Source organism: Rattus norvegicus, chromosome 14 (genome assembly GCF_021556685.1).
Source record: "Rattus norvegicus strain SHRSP/BbbUtx chromosome 14, alternate assembly SHRSP_T2T, whole genome shotgun sequence".
Taxonomy (NCBI): domain Eukaryota; kingdom Metazoa; phylum Chordata; class Mammalia; order Rodentia; family Muridae; genus Rattus; species Rattus norvegicus.
In genome coordinates, this window is record NC_141547.1 from 76,693,299 (window position 1) to 76,715,609 (window position 22,311).

Genomic DNA, 22,311 nt, shown 5'->3' on the forward strand with positions numbered 1-22,311 from the left:
ACTTGGGTCAGAACCCTACAGTACTCAGTGCACTGGTCAGAGTCAGTCCTTAGGGAAATGAGCTAGGTTCAAGTGACCCATGAGCCATCCAGAAGAAAACACACACAACCCAACTCCACAAAGACAGAACCAACACAGGTAACCCAAACCTCTCCAAGGACCGCCCTGGAGCTGGATCAAATGCTAGACCACCCAGAAGTATGACCAGCACCTGTGATCCAGCCCGTGAAAGCCTACCCACTTAAGGGCTCAGTGGCTGTGACCTAGCCATGCAGTGCCCAGTGTCTGGGAGGACAGGAGCACACCAAAGCAGCACACACACCAAAGCAGCCGAGGGCTGCAGCAGCCACTGGGTGGGACTATCCAACCCTGTCCTATCTTTATTCTCCGTCATGCCTCTCTTTTGTTGGGCTTTCCCAAAGAACATTGGCCAGTGTGGCTTGCAGGGCCTGCATCTCAGCCTCCTGAGACCTGAAACTTAGGTTAAAATATCCAATCAGATCACTTATTTTCATCCTACCTTTTGCCAAACTGTTTTGGCCCTCCCTTGTCCTTATTGACCTTTTCTATTAATGTCTATGCCAGTACTAATCACGAGTCTGCTTTTCTCTCTTCTACTGAGGCCCACTGATTTCTTAGTGAATACAGTGTTCTGCATTGTGTTGCTTCATAAAGTGACTGGAATTGAAGTGAGCTTACAGCAGGGCCCTGTTACACGTTTTTCTAATGTCCCCCCACCCCACCCCCCGAGTGTGTGTGTGTGTGTGTGTGTGTGTGTGTGTGTGTGAATGTGTGAGCAAAATCTCCAAAAGGAAATCTGATGGAACACACCAGTAAGTTGTCACTCGCTGTTTGAGCTTCTTGAAAACAGACTCTGAGGATACGGGCTATCCTCTCCCAGCCTGAAACATATTTTCAAGTAAGACCCCAGAATGTGCTTCCCCTACCACATGTGGTTCAACAGGGGAGGGGAAAAAACAGCAAGACAGCACAGCCCTAAAGATGTGCTGATAAAGGCGGGGGGGGGGGGGGCGCTAAGGAGTGAGGCCTTTCCAACAGAGGTTACTAGTGTTTGTCCCAGAGTCTAAAAGGGCCAGCACTAGGAAGCCCATCCATCTAAGAGGACAACAGGACCGGGTGCCTGGAACTCAATTTTGAACTGTCTCACTGCCTCGGCTCCCGCAGACGTCCTGAATCCTCCTAAGTGCAGATTTACTGTTAAACCTTTGCTACTTATTTCTTTTCATTCTGAAAAGCTTACCCCTAGGGGGCACTGTGCTGTCTGGGACTCTCCACTGGCAACTCAGCCTGGCTGCCCCAAGTTGTTGTCTGTAAACCCCCATTTGCTGTCACCTTTTGTTTGCCTTAGCAGGGCTGCTCCAGCCATCTCTGCTGGAGGCTATGAGCACTCAATCTTATATTTTTGCCTCTGCTTCTGCTTTTACTTGCGGTATACATAATGAATTCAAACCGATAGCAGTGTCCAAGACGTGCAGAGCAGACGTAGCTTATGCATTTCTACGCCTTCCATTACTTAAAATGTTAGATGGGAAGCAAGGGGACTGCCCACCTATAGACTCCATGTCAGTAGAGAAACATTACATGCTAAAGAGCTGAGCAGTGGTTATCCTATGGCAACGTGATATAAAATGTCTTGTAACAGGCTGTGCTGGCTAGTTTTACATTAACATACATGAGCTAGAATCGTATGAAAGAGGGAACTTCAGTGGAGAAAATATCCCTATCAGATAAGCCTGTGGGCAAGTATTCAGTCATTTTCTTGATTAATGTTGGGGCAGCCCAGCTCACTGTGGGTGGTGCCATCTTGTGGGCTGGTGCTGGGTTGTATAAGAAAGCAGGCTGAGTAAGCCATGAGGCAGTAAGACTGTGCTTCCTGGATTACTCAGCCTGCAGTAAGCAGAACTTTTCCACCGTTGACTGCCTTGACTTTCATGATGGACTGCCATGTAGAACTGTGAACTGACATAAACTGTTTCCTCCCCAAGATGCATTTGGTCATGGTGTTTCCACAGAAATAGAGACCCTAAGACACGGGTAAAGGCCTCTCTGCATTTGGAGCCCAGGTGTTCGTTTATGTTGTTCTGGTAGTAAACTTGACTAATTTCCTCTTCAAACAAGAAATGAAATTGATACAGGAAGCCAATCTCTGCTAGGCAGTGAGCTCCTCTATGCCAGTCCCTGAACCATAAAGCAGTAAGTCATACTCAGATCACGCAGGAATTAAGTGACGCCTTGCTCCTGGGAGCAATTGACTGATCCCTCTCTACCTCAGGACCATCTTTCTGCCTTAAGTCCCTCACCTGATATTTCAGTTACTCCTTCCATGCCTCATCATCTACAGAAAGATCTACCCCAGCCGCATGCAATTGGTCTTGGAGTGTGATCAGAATGGAGGGCTAAATAAAGTGGCAGGGAAAACAGAATACAGTTCTCTTCAGCTGACCCTCTTTTTTTTTTTTAGATTTATTTATTTATACGTGAGTACACTGTAGCTGTCTTCGGACACCAGAAGAGGGCATCAGATCCCATCACAGATGGTCGTGAGTCACCATGTGGTTGCTGGGAATTGAACTCAGCACCTCTGGAGGAGCAGTCAATGCTCTTAACCGCTGAGCCGTCTCTCCTGGCCCAGCTGACCCTCCTATGAGAGACTGTCAACAGACTCATCTGGAAGGTCTCAAGATTAGTACATTTGATGTAAACTGAAAGGACGCTTGGAGGACAGCATCCAGCAGCTGTAAAAGGACTAGTGCTCTCCTACAGTGAGAAAGTTGTACATGGGGGAATGTCAAGTGCAGGGGGTGATGCTCCAGCAAGGGCCCACAGCAGCAGCCTGGGGAAGAGAAGGTGCACATTGCTCTTTTGGTCTCAAGAGAACTCAAGCTTAGCAGCCACTTGATTTGGAGCTTCCTTCAAGACAGATTTCTGTTCTTTAAGCCACTTAAGCTTGGAGTATTTGGTTATGCCATCCCTGTCGATCAACATTCCTCCTTATTCACATGCAGGTCTTCAACTCAATTCTTCTGGTGGGGATGACTTGATTTACAGGGAAGCAGATCAGAGTACCAGCTAGCAGCAGGCAGAGCTCAGATGAAAGGGTCTAATGACACTCGTGCCCTCCCCTAGGCCATCTATGGGCGGAGATGACTCACTCCTCTCCTTTTAGGAAGCAAGAGAATGAAGCGGCTTGGAGCATCCAGCTTATCAGCCTCTTCTCCACAGAAGCTAAGGTTCCTGTAGATGTGCTTTTGGAAGGAGCAGGCCTCTGGTTCCTGTTAAATCAGATGAGGGAGAAAGCTAACAAGAGGCTTCAGAAACAGCCACCCTGGGAACAAGGTCGGAGGTCACAGTCAGGAGTTGGGATGGAGTTCTCCAAGCTCCAAGACCTACACAAAGATCCTTAGCACCCCCTGGGAAGAGGGCTGTGCTAATTCCATAGGAATGGCTTGAAGGAGCACCACAAAAGCATCCCAATCGGGGTCAGGATGCGAGCACAGTGCTAATTAGACATGCAAGTCAGGGCAGGCTAGGACCTACCGAAGCAGATCACCGAAGAAGCAGTCTCTATGCAACCAGCAATAGGTTCTGCTATGACCCTTAGATCAGACCCTGCAATTAAAGTACCCTTTAAGATGCAGGGTAATCACAAGGCCAAGCCCTCATACCTTGAGCATAAACAGATAATACACACACCACTCCCCAGAAACAAGCATTACAACCAGACACGTGACCACATATCTGAAAGCCAAGAGGGCTGGCTTTCCAGCCTAAACTGGTAGAAGGAAGGTGTGTAAACCTTTTAGTTTGAACCTTTGAACCTTACTAACACCAAACTTGGCTGAATGGCTAAAACGAAGTTCATAAAAATCAGTTCTTGAGTAATTCACTCTCTCTCTCTCTCTCTCTCTCTCTCTCTCTCTTTGTTATTTTGTCTTTTTTTTTCCCCCAGAGCTGAGAACCAAACCCAGGGCCTTGCACTTGCTAGACAAGCGCTCTACCACTGAGCTAAATCCCCAACCCCCCCCTCAATTCTATTTACCCCTCCCACAGCCCAGTTACCCCTCCACAAACACCCTCATCCCATTTCCCTTCCCCTTTGCCTCTATGAGGGTGCTCCTCCACCCACTCACCTATGTATTGGCCTTCTCTTATGTGTTAAAAACAGCTCTAAAGAAGGCCGACCTCACCTTGAACCCTAGTTGCACATCACTTATGGCTTCTGAACTTGGACAAGCCAAAACCTGAACCCGAAGTCCCTGATGTAAAGATAGTATTAAGCTGGGTGTGGTGGCCCATGCTCACTCAGGAGGCAGAGGCAGACAGAGCTCTAAGTTCAAGGCCAGTCTGGTCTACAGAGCAAGTTCTAGGACTGCCAGGGCTTCACAGAGAAACCCTGCTTCAAAAAACAAACCAAAAACAAACAAACAAAAAAGATAGTGCTCAGACAGCACACAAGACACAGCCAGTGCCCAGAGCTAGTTCTTATAAAGTGTGTACTGAATGAAGAAGGCAGAAAACATTGCTTCAGAAAATAGCCCTGGGTAAGGCGAACGTGAACACAGATGAGGCGGGATCGTCTCCTGGCCTCAGCAAACCACTTTACGTGGTAGAGTGTGAGATGGGTGGAGGCTGAAGCTCTTGAGCTGCAGCACAGAGCAGAAGGGGTTTGGGGTTGGGGTGCAGAACAGGAGACAGTAACAAGAGCCCACAGCTACTACAGGAGAATTTCACCAAATGGCCATAGGACCATTCATGATTAGGTCCCTAAGTCTTTCAAAGCAAGGATTGCCAACTGGAGCAGTTAGCCATCAGCCAAACCTCGCAAGGACCATCCCAAGCTAATAGGCTTAGCTGCCTAGGAGGTGAGCTTCAGGAAATTCAGAGGCAAGGAACTACAACAGGGTGTGAAGCCTAAGGACTCTTTGGAAAGTCAGTTGGATGGTATTTTGCTGAGGCAAACGCGTGAGGGGATGCTTTGTTAAAGTGGACACAGTGTGAAAGGCTAAGGCAGTCTAGTGAAGGAACGTTTCCCTGAAGCAGACACAGGAGAGGATGTTCTGCCAAAGCAACATGAACAAAAGGACACTTGATGAAGGAGTCTTTGCTAACGATATGCATGTATTGATCTGCTTCACATTGTACAGTTGAGCCGCATTTGTCAGGATGCCATAAAGAGAAACACATCAAAAACCATCTGGTGGTGTACTGCAGTTTGTTACTGCTTCCAAGGACTCACCTGAGTCAAGAGCGGTGCTGGGGCAAGGCACATACATAGAGGACATGTGATGTCTAGGGGGTATGAATAGAACTCCATGGAGTGACAGAGACAGAGCTGGCTTACTGGTATAGCTAGTTGTTTAATGCTCATGGGTCTCTCATCTCCACTGATTTTCGCTTCCCTGAGAGAGGCACAGCTGAGAACTCGTGTTCTTGCTGGTCCCTCCTGCTGACTCCAGCCGAGGCTGAGGTCATGTCACTGCTGGTACTAACTCGACTCTTCCAAACTGGACTGTTGGTGTATCCATGAAGTGTTTGCGAATGGATCAAGCTGCCGCTGCCTGCTAACCTGGGAACTGAACTGCCAATTTCCAGACAGCACAGACTTGTCTAAAGAACTTTTCTGAGGGGTTGGGGATTTAGCTCAGTGGTAGAGCGCTTGCCTAAGAAGCACAAGGCCCTGGGTTCGGTCCCCAGCTCCGAAAAAAAAAAAAAAAAAAAAAAAAAAAGAACCAAAAGAACTTTTCTGAACAGGTATACTCCCCTTGTATCCTTTCTTTTCCACTACCCCTAGTGGGTGGTGGGTTACAAGGAAGGTTAAAGCATTTAAAAACCCTCATTAAAAATAGGGTTTGAAAAAAATTAAAGTTACGGGATGCACCTGAATTATAAGTAGCTATGATGTTGGCAGCAATGCAAAGTTCTTACAAAGTGGCTACGGTAGATGACCTCAAACTGGAAAGTGACTGAGTCCATGATAGAACTGAAAGGCCATGTGGTTTATATGGTCAACCTGTCACGAACCTTGAGTCACCTAGTAATAGGATAATCTCAATCAAAGAGTTGCCCCAGTGACATCTGCCTAGTGGCTTCATCTGTGAGTTGTTTTGATAATTAGTGTGGGAGGGCATTAATCCATTGTGGGCAGTGCCATCACTGGTAAGATAGTCCTGGTTTGTAAAAGCAAGATGTCTGAGCATGAGTATTGTGATCTGAAAAGCAAGACAGCAAGCAACATTCCTTCTCAGTTTCTACTCCAAGTTCCTTCCTTGAATCCCCCTCAATGGTGGGCTGTGAACTTGGAGAGCAAGTTGAAATAAGCTTTCCTCTCCCCGGTTGCTTTTGGATCATTCACAGAAACAGAAAAGTGAACTACAGCAGACGCCATGACAACTCTACAAGCTTGCCATGGCGTTGATCAATTGTAAACAAAGTATTTATAGAGACACTTGGGAGGGATCCAGGAACAAGCTCCCTGAGGGACAACTTCATTCACCTGTTCTTCCCCTCTGAAAAAATTACAGTGCTAATAACTTCTGGGTAGGTTTATGGCGTCAAGCCAGGATTCCCGTAACCAGTCCTCGGCTTCCTTCAACCAGGGTCTGAAGACCAGAGCAGCAGTTCTTTGTGGAGAACAGCTCAGCTCTCCTTTCCATGTACAACCTCCCAAGACCAGCCCCAGAATCAAACAAGTACCTGAAAGCTCGCTTTCCTCCCATGCGGCTTAAAAAACCCTTCTGAGTCACACCTAAGTGCACCCAAGTATTGAACCTGTGTTAGATTTTAGGATTTCCAAGATCCAAGAAGGCAAGCTGAGCAGCCAAAGACACTGCAGGCTGGTTCCAGCAGCGCAAAGTCTACTTCTACCACAGACAGCAACCTCCTGGAGAGTCAGTCTTGGTGCAGACTGGAGATGGGTGAAAGTGAGGCTGCAAAAGAGGGGACCCTAATTCTGCCTACTCCAGAGATTGGAGATGGCCCCTGAATATGGCCTACCTCAGCTCATTTAAGAGACCACGACTGAGACAGGTCCTGAAATTCCTTTAGAGGGTAGGCTGTGAGAAGGCAGAGTCAATGGCATGGAAGGCACCCCTTTTCCAGAAGACTCAGTCCACACAGCAAACCTCTAGACTCTAGAGAGTAGGGGCATCAGCCTAGTTCTATGAGTGGCACCGTGTCAGACTGGATACAGTTGTGGACAAGGAAAAACCCTTTCCCCGATCTAGAACTAGGCCTAAGAAATAGAGGGCTGCAAGGAAGAGGTTATATACGCCTGGGGTGCCCAGAATCATCTCTTTTCTGTTCCCAGAACAGACAGGTCTCGCTCTGATATATTCCACCATGTGGGGAAACAGGAGGCAACCTTCCAGCTGGGGGCTGGCTCTAAGACAATACATCCACGGCCAACTGAGGGGTCTCCATGTTCCCTAATTAAAGTTGCTGAAACTAGCTTACGCAAGCCTGACTGTCCCTTGTCATTCCATAAGCATTCTTGGGTCCCTTGCTTTAATGCAGCAGCTTTGGAATTGAACGCAAATTTGTGGTATCTTATGCACCCATTTCCTCACAGCAATCAGCAGCTTCATTTGAACTGTCTGGAAAGCTCTGTGCTCGTGGGGGAAGGGAGAAACGATGCAACCAGTGCCAAACCACTTGGCCTGTAGCTTGTAAAGAGGATGACCTCAAAGTGTGGTGTCTGGAACGGCCTAGAAATAGCAGGAACAGGAGACTGAGGTAGCTGCTAGGCAGAGTAGAACCACACCCATTAAGCTGAATGAAAATCAGGCAGGTCATCAGGACAGGTAACTCTAGGACTTCAGGGGCCAAAAGCTGAGTAGAGGGATAAGGTGACTAAGATCACTGATCCTAAGACCACTGAAAGGATCGTATCAGCTCAGGACTCCCCAAGACCCAAGTTCTCAGCACAAAGTTAGATGTATTTGCCCCAGAGAGACAAAGGGCAGGGAATAAGAGATAAAGACAGAAGATAGAAGACAAAGGAGAAGGGGAAATACAACGGAGAGGGGAGAAGTGTATTTGTTTAGGAGGGGAACAATAAATGACTGCCTCTGGATAGATAGGAGACAGGCTTGATCTTGGCCCACAGGCAAAGGACAGTTTATAAAGGTAAAAGGGGTAACCTTGTGTTAGGATGAGGTGTTTAATTTTAATTGGGCATGTTAATTAGGTGAGCCACAGGGGACTTTTGATGGCTGGACTTCAACACTTTGATAGCTGGACCTCGGTAGTCAGCCTCAGGGGAAGTGGACACAAGGGAATGCACCTTGGTGGTTAGCTTTAGGAATGTAATCTAACGGGTTTGTAGCAAGGCAGAGGGAATGGGAAGAAGCGCAAGGGCTGCCAGGGCCATGTCTGCCACGCTCAGGCTAGCTAGAGTCTCCTCAATCTCACTAGCTCTGGCGGATGGTTCTACACAGGGCATAATCAAGAAGCTGGAATAGGCCCGGGTGTTGAGGCAGCTTGGAGCAGAGTAGCACCAGTAAGCCAGAGATACAGATTCAAGCTAAATGCTTTCGTAAACACTGGAGTTAATGACAGTCTGAATGTGGGGGATAGAGATGAGGCTGGACCACTCACTAGTCAGTGTGGGAAAGAACATGCCAAAGAAGCCTGCAGTGAGGGAGGGGCAGGCAGGGCATTCATCTCAGTTGGCTTGTGTGTCTGTTTGAAGAGCTAGCAGCAAGACCCCCTTACACAGTGACGGAGGCGTTTGGGTGTAAAGACAGACTGGGTGCAAGTAGCCAGGCTAATTTCTAGGGACACATCGAGTGTTTCCTCACTTGGCTTACTGCTAGACAAACTCAGCTGCTTGTCTCCAAACATTAGTGCTGCCAGGGGTAGCCAGCCTGTTCCTTGCATGTGAACTTAAACCACTTCACACACCCAAGTGCCCCCTCTTTACACTAAAACCTGGAAAACTTGGCACATGGTAGGGTACACGTTTTTTATCGTAAATAAGCTGCCCCACATCCAAATTCTCCAGAGCTTTCATGTACCTCAAGATAAAACGTACACCGGAGTCTGGATTTTGCCAGACAGCTTGACCCCAAAGTGTTTTGTAGGGTCACTTTGTCAGTACCAAGGTTTGATGCACAAAGGACAGCTACCAGCTTGTGAAGAGCTTGGAACTGGTGCTGCCTCGGCAGTCTTTGTACTGTGCTGAGTGGGAATTTTAGTATGGTTGACAAAGGTTATCACTAAACTGTTACCTAAAACAAGTCTTTCTAGTAAATCAGAAACTCACGGCCTACACTATCCTCTGTCCCAGAATCCTAGGACAGACATCTTGCTGTTAGAGAAAACATCCCTAGGACAGCGCTGGAGCACAGCCATCTGGTAGTATGTTCCAAATCAGGGAGAGCGTCTTTCATTTGCACTGTGCAGTGAGGTCCCTAAAAGACTAACACTGGGGCTGTTTGAAGTCATAATTGTAGTTAAGTAGCCACATGTTGCTGGTGGGCAGTTTGGTGATTTTACAGCAACATCAACAATGAAACTGGGGAAAACAAGCTAATGACCCTATTTACAGTGGCAAGAAAGCTGCAGTTTAAAGGCTGGGGCAGGTGACTCATTGAGAAAGTGACTGAGAAGTCACCAATTTTGAAAGAATTAAACCAGGCAGATGTTGGCATTCCTTTTAGGCTCCGCCTCACAGTTGCCTGGCAACAGTTGCCAGGTATGCCTGACTCACTATAAAAGGGGCTGCTTCCCCAGTCCCCCTCCTCACTCTCTTCTCTTGCTCTCTTCCCTCTCTGTCCTTTCTTCTTCCCATCCCCTCACCCCCCACACACGTGTTCATGGCTGGCTTCTAACTCTCCCTCCTACCTGCTCAACTCCCCTCCCCCGCCCTAAATAAAACTATTCTATTCTATACTGTCTGTGGCTGGTACCTCAGGGGGGAAGCGATGCTTCAGGGCCCGAAGAGGCAACCCCCAACTGCGCCTCCACAACCAAACATATCCCTGGCTTCTTCTTTATAAAGCACAACGGGAGGGATCCCTAGACTAGCAGTACTGGCAAACAACAGATGTCACAGAGGGCAGGGGGGTAGCATTCACAGAACCTTAAAAGTGCTGGTCTATCAGAGCATAAAAGATTAAGTACTAAGGAAAACAAGAAACACTGAAGCTCCCACATAGGACCTAGGAGGGCACTTAAAAAAAAAAACTACGAAATTTGGGAGCTCCTATAGGCTTTAAGTTCATTTAATTGCTAACTAGACAGCAGGTTAGATTAAGATAAACTACATCAGGCCAGAGAGGAAACCAGTGGGTATCCAGGTGAACCAGGAGGGGGTCGGGACTGGCCCGCAGGTAATTAGCAAAACAAACCTGACTCCAACTTATAAAGCAGAATTTGACTTTTTCATTTGCTGCAAAGTCCTAAGAGCTCTCCTTTGAAAGACCACTTCCCAGGTTTCCAACCAAGGTTTCAGAGCTTTTCAAACAAGTTGTCAGAGGACTCCATTTTGCCCTAATGAAACACTGCGAGGCTCAGAAAATTCCAGGTTTTGCTTCTTTTCCCTCTCCACTAACAGAGTTCCACCCTCACGCCCTCCCCAGAGAGTATGTTAGGAAACAACCCCTGCCCTCCTTAAGAATTACATCCTTTAGTCTTGGCTTCTTTGCTACTAGGAAGTTTTAAGAGTAAGTGCAGGGGGAGAGGGAGTCAGGGAAAGAGGGAGACATAGGGTCTGGGAAGGTGTTCCTACGCATACCCAGTAAAAAGCAAACAAACAAAAAAATCCATACGTGGCTTCAAGTCTTTTGCAAGCCAGGGCGCCAAGCCGGCTGAAAGCTCGAGAGAGAGAGAGAGAGAGATCTGTTCCACAAGAAGGCTACCTGTTCAAAGCCTGACAAGCCAGAGAAAACCACACATCCCGCACCTACAACCCTCAGCACCGCCTTTTCACCGGTCGTGTCGCGTCACTTCCGGGGTGGGGCCGTAAGAGGGGCGGGGCGGTGTCCGCGCAGGCTCGCGGGGCAGCAGCCGCCGAGCTGAGCGCTTGACTATATATGGTCAAAGCTGGGGGCGAGCCGCGCCGGGGCCGCGCTTCCGGGTTGGGTTGTCCGCAGCGGTAGCGCGCAGGGCAGGCGCGTACGGGCCTCGGAGCCGGGCTTCGGACCGCCCCCTCCGCGCCCGGCACGCCCGGCGCCGCCTTCCGCGCCGTCCCTGGGCTCGGCCACTGCTAGGTTCTACTCGAGCGGGGCGCCGTAACAAGTAGGCGAGGATGCCGTACGAGATCAGTGAGTGCGTGGGCCTCCGCGCGCGGCCGCTGGCTTCTGGGGTCGGTGCAGGCAGGAGGGCGCGGCCGGGGTCTCCCACGGCCGCGGGGTGCGGGCTGGGAACCCCAAAGTGGGCGTTGTGGGCTGGGCCGGCCGAGCTGCGCGACCCCGGGGCCTGACCGCCGCCCGGGAAGTCTGCCGGCCGTGCCCGCAGGCGGCAACAGGTGACCGTCTCGGGACCCCCAGCGCTGACTGCCTGCAACTCCCTGGGTCCCGCGAGGCCGGGATCGCCCCTCATGCACCGTGCGGGGTTTGTGTCTCCTCAGAGAAGGTGTTCGCCAGCCTCCCCCAGGTGGAGCGGGGTGTCTCTAAGATCCTCGGCGGAGACCCCAAGGGCGATAATTTCCTCTACACCAATGGCAAGTGCGTCATCCTGAGGAACATCGACGTGAGTACTCTCTGCCCGGCGGGGCCTGCTTCCGTCCTTGCCCTGCGAGCTACCTTCAGAGCCGGGAATTCTTGCCCTTCCGCCCCCTCACCTCCCAGCCTGTTGGCCTGGGAAGAGGGGGGAGCCACGCCCCTTCTGCCCAGGAGCCACACCTTGGAGGCTCAGTGGACTGGTGTGGACTGTTTTCATTGACCCCTACCTCCATATCCCCATAGACTGGCAAACTAAGACTTGGGTCTGTTCAGTCCTTAGAGCCAAGAGCTTTGAGTCTGCTGGTGCTTGATCATGGGGTGGTTGTTGATCCTTCCTGAGCCCAGTTTCCGCATTGAGGAAAGGGAGATGGGGAGATGATCCTCTACTTCCCCTCGCTGCCTCCTCGGCTGGCTGAATGAGCTGGTTGTCTGTCCTCATGCTGTCTGCGCCTGGCATAAATGGAGCACTTGGTAAATGGCCCTGTGCTTAATCATCCTAATACCCTGGGCTTCCTGGTGTGCCAGAGCCCATACCTACACACCCAGTCCTCTGAACACCAACTGTTACGGACTTGAGTCTCAGAGAAGAAACAGGAACTAGTGAATTCCGCTGGATGGTTCTCTGAAAATGACCTGCTCTCCCCAGACCAGCTCTTTGAGAGGCCCTTGTAAATTCGTGTTTTTCTTCTGGTTGTTGAAATGAGTCAGTCTGCTGGGCCTCCTCTCTGTTTCCAGGATGTGGCTCAAATCTTGTCACTCCCTTCCTCAGCCCTAAGGAATGGTTTGGGTCAGAAGCTGAAGCCTGGAAAGTTAGGGGCAGTTTACTACTCACCATGCTTGGTGAAGGACTGGTAGAGACGTGGAGGTTTTGATTGACTGCTCCACCAAGACTGTCACTGTCAGCTCCTGCAAGCCAGGTACATCATTGGTCGGGAGAGGTGGCTTATGACACCCCATCCTCCAAGAGCCTCCCAGCTGGCTGAGGACACACCCCAGTTTCTTTGTAAAATGAGGCTGCTTTTTGAACTGTGGTGGCTGCTGGCTGTGTCTTTTTAAGTCTGATTAAGACAACCAGTGGTCAGCCCTGGGATGGCCTCTGACCTCTAAAGGATTGTTGGGTACCTCAAGTGAGGTGAAAGTTTGGGTCTGAGCCTGCCTTGCTATTTATTTACTTGGATTCCTAGAAAGCTGGCCCAGCCTCTTTAGAACCAGGGAAGCCTCATCAATGGCTTAACACCATTGAGGTCATAAGATTTTCAGAAAGTAAAGGAAAAATGGAGATGGAGCTCTGTGGAATTGACAAAAGATGTCTAAAGCATCTTCATATGCCCCTGGCTGTAGGGTATTTGGTTTCTGTCCCCTATGCAACCTCCCCACTCCACTTTGCTGCTATTCACTTCCAGTTGGGAGACCTGCACTGAGTGGTCACTCTGGTGCTAGGTCAGCTTATCCCTTGGTTTGCTGGCTTGGTAGTATCAGCAGCAATGCACAGGGAGGCTGATAGGGGTGGGTTCACCGCCAGTGACTCGTGCACCAGTCAGTACTTACCCCTTCAGGCTTCACTGGTCTCTCCTGGAGGTGCAGCCACTTCTCATCCCACCGAGGTTAAGTTCCTAGTACCCCAGGACAAACAGTACGATGTAGGGGTCTGTTCCTGCATCCTTTCATGTGCTGGACATTATCAGGCACATTCTAGTTTGCTGATGGGCTACGGTCCTCAAAGATGGATTCAGTTTTTATTAGGGCAGAGTGTTGCTAGAAAAATATGAGGTGTGAATTCTCAGAAACATGGAGGATGTAGAAAGGAAGGTGGTCTGGTAGGAATCCAAGTTCAGGAAGGCTAGCACCATATCATGCTTTGTAGACCTCTGTCCCAGACCACATTTGGGTTTCTTGCATGCCCCTTTCCCCAAATTTAACCCTATCCTGTGAGTCTTGAGGTGCAAGAGCCAAGACTGCTCTGATCCTCATAGCTGCCATGTCACATTTGATTAGAGTCCTGAAGGATCTGGCAGACTTGCCCTGCTTTGCTCTCTCTTGTATCTGAGTACCATACTGGCTGCCCTGAGGTCTGTTCTTACTGTGCCCCTTGGCGCAGTTCTGATCATTCACCCCCAGCTCACACTCGGCAGCACTGCCCCGGTGTTCTTCCTTTGGCCTTCTCTTCCCTGTTGGCTCCCTTGCCTCCTCTCCTCACATACCACACACATCCTTCACATCCCACCTGCTCGTGGTATGGCCTTTGCCTAGACAGTCATTCTCCTGTGTATCCCTGTCATCTCTTATACTTCTGTTTAGAAATTACCTCACTAGAGGGCCTTTCACTTTTAACAGCATTTCTCCTTTTAGCCTTCTCTTAATTTCTGCTGATAGTAAATGTGAACGAAGCTGTCGCTGTTGTTATTTCTAAATGTTCTAGGCTGTTCTCTCTGGTCTGTACCTTCAGCAACACAGGGCTTTTCTGTGTCATTCACCTCATGTTCTTACACTAGAACACCTGGCCCAGTACAGTGAGTTCACTGCACCTAATTTCTTTTCCTGTTTCACTACATTGCCAAAGTTACATAAAATTCAAAATCCCCTGCTTCTGCCTCACTGGTGCAAGGCTAGCATGAAAGGCACCACTGTGTGCTAAATTTTCTGGTACCCACCTTTAGAATTTATACAAGAATATTCTTGCCAACCTCCTGCAGGGCTGCCTGTCAGCTGTTCTGTGACTGAATGACGGCTTTGTGGACCTGGCTTTTGGATAGCTGGTAGCAAAGATGCTCTCTGTCTCTCTTCCCCTTACCCCGTTGCCACACTTGAAGAAGAAATTCTCTGCAGGCTTAAAGCATGTGGTCAGGGAGGCCATCTGGAGACTGGCATTTGGGAACTTTCAAACAGTTCTATATCTTGGCAGATGTGAACCCCCTAGCAGAGCTAAGGCATATATCTAGGAAACTCAGTTCTGTGAAATCAGGTCTCAGGGAATGACACACAGCAGTTGGACTAATCATTGACTCATCTCTTTGGACCAATCAGAGGAGGTTAACCTCAAACCAGTTTTCATTTGGCACCATCTGTTACCAGCCCATGCAGGAGGAGCCTGTGTGGGTCCCTGCAGGTGGGGGTGGGATAAATAGCACTTGAATAGTCCCTGTGTCTAGGTCTATGCCTAAGTCACTTCTGCCTTTCCATGATGGTTGTCAACCAAGGTGGTACAGGTTAAAGGGCCTGCTCGTAGAGCACACTGTCAGCAAAATGTGTTCTTTGTAGCAGAACATGGTAGTGTGTTTGACTACTTGGACAGAAATAAGTCACAGTAGCAGCTCTGTCCAGAGCCAAGAACTCTGTGTCCTTCACCCCAAGATCACCTGGTGGGTAAGGGCTAGACAAAGTGCTTCAGCACAAGTCAGGTACTCCGGGTCTGTGGGTTCAGGTAGGGTCTGTGGGTTCAGGTAGGGTCTGTGGGTACTGGTTGAATAAAGCTAGAGTAGAGGCTGTGGATGAGGGACAAGACTGGACTGAGAAGACTCAAATTGGCAGCTAGACACTATCTACGTGGCTCAGGCTACCCTGCAGTAACCCAGCATTGTTCTTTAGGGTTGTCACTTCAGGGTTTCTTTATGTAGCCCTGACTATTCTGGAGTTCATTCTATAAACCAGGCTGGCCTCAAACTCAGAGATCTGTCTCTGCCTCCTGAGTGCTAGGATTTAAGGCTTGTGCCATCACTGCCCAGCCCAGCATGTCCTAAGACCCCTGGAAACATTCAAAGATACCTGACAGTGACAAGGTGACTACCGCCCATGCAGTTGACTCTTGTGTCTAAGTTTGAGTCTGGGAAGCCCATTAGCAAGCTGGACATAAATGCACTGCTCAAAGGCTCATCATCTGGGTAGCTGTCCATTGTTTCTGGGTATTTCTGGTACACATCCACTAAGCCACAGTATCATTTAACTTAGCCTATTAGCTGTAAGCCAAGGCTTCTGTCACTGCTTCCTGGGAGGGGGTGGGGTTTGTTCACTATCAATGTTTAAATATTGCTGATATTTAATAGGTAGATGTTGCTGAACATTCTACAATTCACAGGACCATCCTATAACAGAAATACCTACTTCAAAATACCAGGAACATCCGTTTTGAGAACCCTAGTAGATAACATCGTCACACACTATAAGCCATTTTACAAGAATGTCAGGAGTGCCGTGGAGCGCTGTGGATGAGCCACTCATGCCGAAGAGTATAATAAGGACAGCTACAAGCACACTTGTGCGTTCAGGGCATGAGCCAGAGCTCTCCCAGAGGAAGCCTTAGACGCACAGTGGAAGTGGGCAAAGTCCAGACAGGAAGCCAGTGTACTGCATGGTAACTTTGCTTGGGTGTGTATCTTTTGGGAGGAGCAAGGAGGGAGATCACAGTCTCCTGTGATATAAAAGAAAGGAAGAAAAGTAGAAGCAGCAGCAGCTAGTCCTTGAGGACAGGGAAGAGGTAGCCTGGGCTCCCTGAAGAGCTCATCCTGCTTTGCTTCTGCCATCTCAATGGAGAGTGCTCCCTACTTGTGGCGCCTCTTTCAGAAAAGATCCTGATTCCAAGCTTTGATACTGGACTTGTTACCTTCCTTTAAAAGGCCCTGTCCCACCTCCATAGTCCTCTCCACCTTCAGTGTCCACCCAGTATAGAAGCACAGGTTGTTCATCTCTGGGCTGTCACTCCCCGAGAAGAATCTTCATCTCATTGTACCTCTTAATGAGTGGGGTAATATTGAGATAGAAGAGGAGGGAGAGGAGGGGTCATCTCCAGGTATAGCCAAATTGACTGGCAGAACATCTGCAGACGGTAGCCTGGCTGTGCTGGTTCCCTCCTGACGTCTTCCCTGCCTCCCTATTGGGTAGATGGAATCAGCTCCTAATAGCTCATGCTCAGGCAGGGGCTGGGCAGGTAGCAGGAGGTACCAAAGCAAGGTGGCAATGTCTTGACCCAGTCCAAGGGTCACTATGCTTTCAGGTCACACTAGACTACCCCTAGACCTGTAAGTGACCACCCTACCTCCTCTCAGGACCTGGCTCCATCCAACATAACAACCATGTACAGCCAGGGTGAGCTCTAACTCCTGAGCTCAGGACAGACTAATGCTGGTTCCAGCTATAGGAGAATGGGACCGAATGGAGTAATGAAGACTGTTAATGCAAGCCCTTACCTTACCACAGCTGGCCTGGGTCACATCTAGTCATTCAGTGTCATTGTGCCTTGGCTTATTCAGCTAGGTATTCGGTTATAGCCTGCATCTTCTTGCAGACAGTGTCAGTGGAAGGGTCGGCTCAGCGCCTGTCACAGTGAATACCGGGTCTTTGAGGATGGCGAATCAAACACCCAAGTCCTGCATAAAGTGTGTGGTCCGTTTAGTGTAGAGAGTTGGTGGGGTGCACCAAAAGGATGCACATCCCAAAATGTGGCTGCTGAGTGCATCGTGCATCATGAGTCCTTTTGTGTGACATGTCAGGGAAGGTCAGGTCCACAAGTCCCCTTTGCTGCATCTTTGACTACGAGATGAGGATTAAGAAGAGGAAGAAGAGGTACAATTTAATGGAAGTGGTGGACTTTCAAGCAGTGATTTGTGGAGCATAGGCTAGATGAGGGGTGGAGCAGGGAAAGAACTGTGGACCATGGTGAGCTGAGAGTTGGAGTATGGAGCCAGGGAAGGTGTCCAGTGTGCTGTTTGGTGGCTTCCCAGTCTGGTTAACCAGTACATTGTGAATTATCAGGGCCAGGGCTGGTACTGTACCCATCCTGAGGGTGGCTGTGAACAACGCCAGTTAGACTCCTCCAGTCTCTTTCAGCGTGGTATAGTCTGGGGCTTGGCCCGGGCACTATTTCTGCTGTGAATGTGTGAAGGTTTGTATACTGTGTTGGAGCTGGGTTACTGCAGTAGCACAGGATTGACCACAGAGGGGCCCTGTACATTGTGATTAGCACAGGCCTTGCCGTAGCAGGATCTGCTCAGTCCCTGCCACCACTAGCCTGGCAGTACTGGGAACACAGTTCCCTTCCAGGAAATGTGCCGCGTGGGTGAATGGTGGAGGTTGCCCAGCACTCTTCTGCTTGGGCTCCAGGAGACCTTTGCCACTAAAGAAGCACATGGAAGCCTTTTTTTGTGGCTCTGATGGACATGGCTTAAAGGTTTAGTTTAGTTTAGTTTAGGTTGAGTCCTCTGTGGACTGCCATGGTTGACTTAGACTTGCCTTGTTTGATCCCAGTACCTCATGCTGGAAGAGGATGCTCTGGAAACTGCAGGAGCTACACTGAATTGCTTCTGCCCTCCCGCATAAGTTTATTACTGGGGACTCAGAAGAAAAGCCTGTGGTTCCAGTACACGAGATGGGCCAGCTGATGTCTAGGGTTAATACCAGGAGCAACAGGAAGAACTGGGTTGAAAATGTGGCTGAAGATGAATGCATTCCCAGGCTGGTTAGGAGCACTGGGTAGCCTTGGTGGAGAGGCTCCATGGACTGAGGAAGCACTTTTTGCTTTCTTCCAGGAATCCTGGGGCCTTTGACCCCATCCCCTTTACAGGAAGGTAAGAAGGAAGTCTAGGGTGAGGAACACCTTGTGGAGGCTGTTCTGAATGGTGACCCCAGCCCTAACTAGGGCAGTGGGCCATACACATAGTGGTAACTATGCCCCATGCTCCTGAAATTTGTTCCTCAGGCTGCTCACTCTAGGGAGGAAGCTGGGGAGAGAGGACTTGCAGGATAGGGGTGAGGGTGTGTGTGATCACTCTGGGTGTCTTCTGTCCTGGACTGAGGGCAGGGAAGCCATCCTATCTCCTGGCACAAGTAACTGCTCCTGCTGTGAGCCTAGGAGGGTTGGGAGGAGGTTGCTGACTCAGATGCAAGTCATTATCTGTAATTTGGAGTCTTTTGACCCAGTTGTACTCAGAATACAAACGAGAGTGTGAGAGTGCGTGAGTGAGAAAGAGTGAATGATTCATCCATCTTCGGTGGAATTTGGTGCCCTTTGGGGTTTTTACAAGCCCTCTGCAGGAGCCCTGACCATTTAGGGTCAAGAATGTTGGCCTTGGCCTCTGCCTCCTCTCCCTCCATTTTGGGATGCCCTTTCCTGCTGACTTGCTTCCTACCCTTGGAAGGCAATGCAGCCTAAAAGGTCACAGTTTTGTAGCTAGTGCAGGCTTGACAGCCCTCAAAAGTGTCGGCTGTAGGTAGGGATGGGTGAGTTGGAGCCAAGTCTAGATGTATCAGGTGCTGAGAAGGAAGGGTCATGATGTGACGCTTGAGCTGAGCAGGAGAGGGTTTGCCTCAGTGCTTCATGAGCTGTGCTGTAATTGCAGGTGCACAGTTGATGTGACTAGTTCCCTGACCATAGCAACACTCCCAAGATTCCAGAAAGCCCCCTGGCTCTACCAGGCATCTATATTCCCACCAGTTCCTGGTCTATTTTGATGGGAGCTCCCATTCTAGAACAGGCTCCCAGTGACAGAGATCAGCAGTGTCTGGGCGTCATGACTGAGGTCCAGGTGGCTAGGTGTTAGTAGTTTAATCCATTTTTTGTGTTTGAACAGTGTTATGTTGAGGGTGGGAAGATACACCATATCTTTCCTAGATGGCTATCTTGGTTATCCCTGCCTGCTACCACCACTCACTCATCTCACCAAGCATCTCCTCTACACCCTCCACAAAACTAGCCAAGCGGCTTCATCACAGCTCTTTGTGCTTCTGAAGTAATTACAACACCCCTGAGGGGGGCTACATGGAAAGCTGGGCTCTACCCTAACATACAGAATGCCAGCAAGCCCTTAATGTGCCTGAGAATCCAAGAAAGACACTGGACTATCCTCATACCCCATTTGAGGTCCCTTGATAAGGCTTCCCTGGTGGCCTTTTGTGGACATAGGGTTTTGTTTCCTCTAGTGAAGTACCCAGGAATGGAGTTGTTTCCTGAATGCATGGTTAGCTTTCTTTTCCTTTTTCTATTTATTTTTATCATTAGTGGGTATATGTGGCAGGTGTGTGGAGGTTCGCACAACTTTGGAGTCAGTTCCCTCCTTCCACCTTTACTGAAGTCTGGTTGCTTTAGCCACTGAGCTATATCTCCCCATCCCATACAAAGTGTTACCAAGCTGTTTCCAGCTGTGACAGTGTGGTCACCTATCCGTCCTCGTTAGCAGCAGTGTTGATGGTCTCATTGGTTCTTAGGGTATGGTACTTCCCAATAGATGAATGCTGTTGTTTCTATGCTGACTTACACGCAGTGTCCTCTCTGGAGTCTCAGTCTTTTTTATTTTATGAGTACACGCTTACTGTAAAATGCTAACTTATGAAACACATAAAATAAATGCTGTGAAGTTTTAGAAGAAACAGACTGACGGTGCGTTTTGTTTGTTTCGTTTTCCTGCACCTCACACCACGTACTTAGCACATTATTTGCTAAGTGCTGTGATGGCTCATGGGATGTCATATGAAGCAGGTGACAGGAATGTTGGCTGGCTGGAGGTGGGTGGTCTCCATCTGTAGAATGAGGCACTGCAGGACCCCTTGACCAGAGATAAACAAACCCTAGGGCCTTAGGAAAGCAGGCAGAGACTGAGGAAAAATCTTAGCACCACCTGTGACCCTCTCCCCTCCTGTGATCTCAGCTCTGAGTCTAGGAAGCTGCCTCCTTTCCTAGAGAATACAGGTGGGAGAAAGCTGACAGCAGGAATCAGGATAGACAGCCTCATCTAATTCCTTCAGAAAGCAGGCTTAACTGAGGAGAGACTGAGAAACATCAATGGCTATGCTGAGGGGCTGCTGCAGAGAGTGCGTACTTGTGAGAGGGGATTGGGAATGAATGATCAGGTATCTGCTTTTATAAACTACACATCCAAAACCTCACTGCTGAGGAGTAGAGCACTTTCTAGCTCCAGCTTCTGTCCTCATGCTTTCCTCAAAGTCCAGCCATTTTTATCTGTATTGGGAAGTGCAAGGAGTCCTCCTTTTTCTCCCAAGCTCAAGCTTCTGACAGAAGGCCCCCAACTTCATTCCGGTTTAGTTCCTGAACATCAGAGCCGGGAACTATCTTGTGACAGACCCAAGGGGTACTTGAGTAGGACCAGCAGCACTCAGGAGAGATGGCTTGGGAGCTGGGCATGGTAGACTGTATGAATTCATTGTCAGCTGACAGCTTCCCACATAGGAGTACCATACTGTTCTTTACTCAAATGTTTGTGCGCTAGTCCCCATATGTGTGTGTGTGTGTGTGTGTGTGTGCGCGCGCACACACACACACACACACACACACACTCACTCTGAGGGAAGTATAAAAAAAGCTGGCAAAAACTTACCTGAGATGTTACCCCAAGAGGTCAAATGAGCATCAGTGGATGGCCAGGTAAGTATTTTTCTAGGACCTAGGCCGTGCTAGTCTGATTTTTGTTAAACCTTGTGTATCCTTGTCCTGGACTTGGGTTGGAGTTAGCTGTAATGTAGTTGGTGCCTATACATTTCTTCTAATCAGCCTCCGCTTTTCTCCCCTATAGAACCCTGCTGTTGCTGACATCTACACAGAACACGCCCATCAGGTGGTAGTAGCCAAGTATGCACCCAGCGGATTCTACATTGCTTCTGGAGGTAACTATGAGTACCATGTGTGGCCCAGGAGGCACCTGCTTGACTTGGGAATTGGCTGGGGTCCTGGTTAAGGGTATGGAGAGCAACACTGATTCTCCATAGTTAAAGTGACAGGAAGGCATAAACTCCAAAGTGCCCATTGCAGACCTAGAATGGACACTTTGTAGTTTGCAGTGTTGCAGTGCTCTAGCTTGTTCCCTGAGGCCCCTGCTAACTGCCTGGGCATGTGGTAGCTATTTTGTGTCAATCTACTGGCTGCTCCTTTCCAGCCAGCATTGCAACCAGTGTTGGCATTGTTTGTGAGAGCTGGCCTTTATGCCCTCCAGCCTGGGCCTCTGTAGCTCAGTAGGGGACTGTGGCAGATGGGACAGGCAGTTATTTTGCATTTGTGGTGGTTTACACTCTCAGCTCTTAGAAGTAGAATTTTACCATTTACAGATGAGAAGCAGAAGCGGAGAAGGTAGACTATGCACCTTGCATCCCATTCATTTATTCACGCGAATCATTCAGTGTTTCATTCAGATAGCCAATAAACAATTAATAGCCTGCTTGCTTATCTTTGTTTCCAGTACAGGGAGGGAACTGTGAAGGAGCAATGGCTGGGACTCAGAGCCCAGACACTTGGCCAGAACAGGAATGGCCAGGAATTTTAGGTGCTGTGGCCATCCTTGTAGGTTGAGGATCCAGAGGTGATGTGTGTTTAGTACTTAGTAGCACGAGGTCTGCTAGGGATAACCATGGCAGCTATCAGTGAAGCAAGGGTACACTTAAGAGGGAAAGGGTCCTGCAGAGGCAGGACAGCAGGTACACGACTAGCGTTAGAGTGAAGGGCTGGGCTGGGCCAGGCTGGGCCGGGCTGGGCTGGAGTCTGGCACACCCTAGGCACTTAACAAGGTTTGTGTTTAGATGCTTTGACTCTGTAAAACTAACTCAGATCCCATGATTTATTGTAACCTTGTAGATTTATTTTATTTATTTATTTATTTATTTACCTACCTCTGGCCCTGCTTGCCAGCAAAAT

At 49.1% G+C, this 22,311-nt stretch overlaps 2 protein-coding genes across 7 annotated transcripts in view; one reads left to right on the top strand and one right to left on the bottom strand.

Moving 5' to 3' along the window:
* Positions 1 to 2,468: 2,468 nt before the first annotated feature.
* LOC148001398 (uncharacterized) lies at positions 2,469 to 11,775 on the bottom strand. 5 transcript variants are annotated; one of them, XR_015637105.1, is made up of 3 exons: positions 10,881 to 10,949; positions 3,559 to 3,630; positions 2,469 to 3,293 (listed from the first exon to the last, which is right to left on the bottom strand). XR_015637105.1 is itself a non-coding variant. In XM_087584574.1 (2 exons), exon 1 carries the CDS (start codon positions 11,560 to 11,562, stop codon positions 11,059 to 11,061), a length of 504 nt encoding a protein of 167 aa, XP_087440700.1. In that variant the 5' UTR covers positions 11,563 to 11,775; the 3' UTR covers positions 2,469 to 3,293; positions 10,925 to 11,058. The 5 variants fall into 5 exon arrangements, 3 of the variants coding, with proteins under 3 accessions (XP_087440700.1, XP_087440699.1, XP_087440698.1); XR_015637104.1 differs by having other exon boundaries at positions 10,791 to 10,949; XM_087584574.1 differs by lacking the exon at positions 3,559 to 3,630 and having other exon boundaries at positions 10,925 to 11,775.
* The window catches only part of Wdr1 (WD repeat domain 1), a 33,798-nt gene continuing 22,682 nt past the window's right edge, over positions 11,196 to 22,311 (top strand). The window contains exons 1-3 of one of the 2 annotated variants that reach the window (XM_087583820.1): positions 11,196 to 11,285; positions 11,591 to 11,712; positions 21,200 to 21,290. In XM_087583820.1, coding sequence (XP_087439946.1) covers positions 11,270 to 11,285; positions 11,591 to 11,712; positions 21,200 to 21,290 — 229 coding nt within the window. In that variant the 5' untranslated portion in view covers positions 11,196 to 11,269. The remainder of the gene's footprint in view (positions 11,286 to 11,590; positions 11,713 to 21,199; positions 21,291 to 22,311) is intronic. The other variant, NM_001014135.1, reaches the window with a different exon arrangement.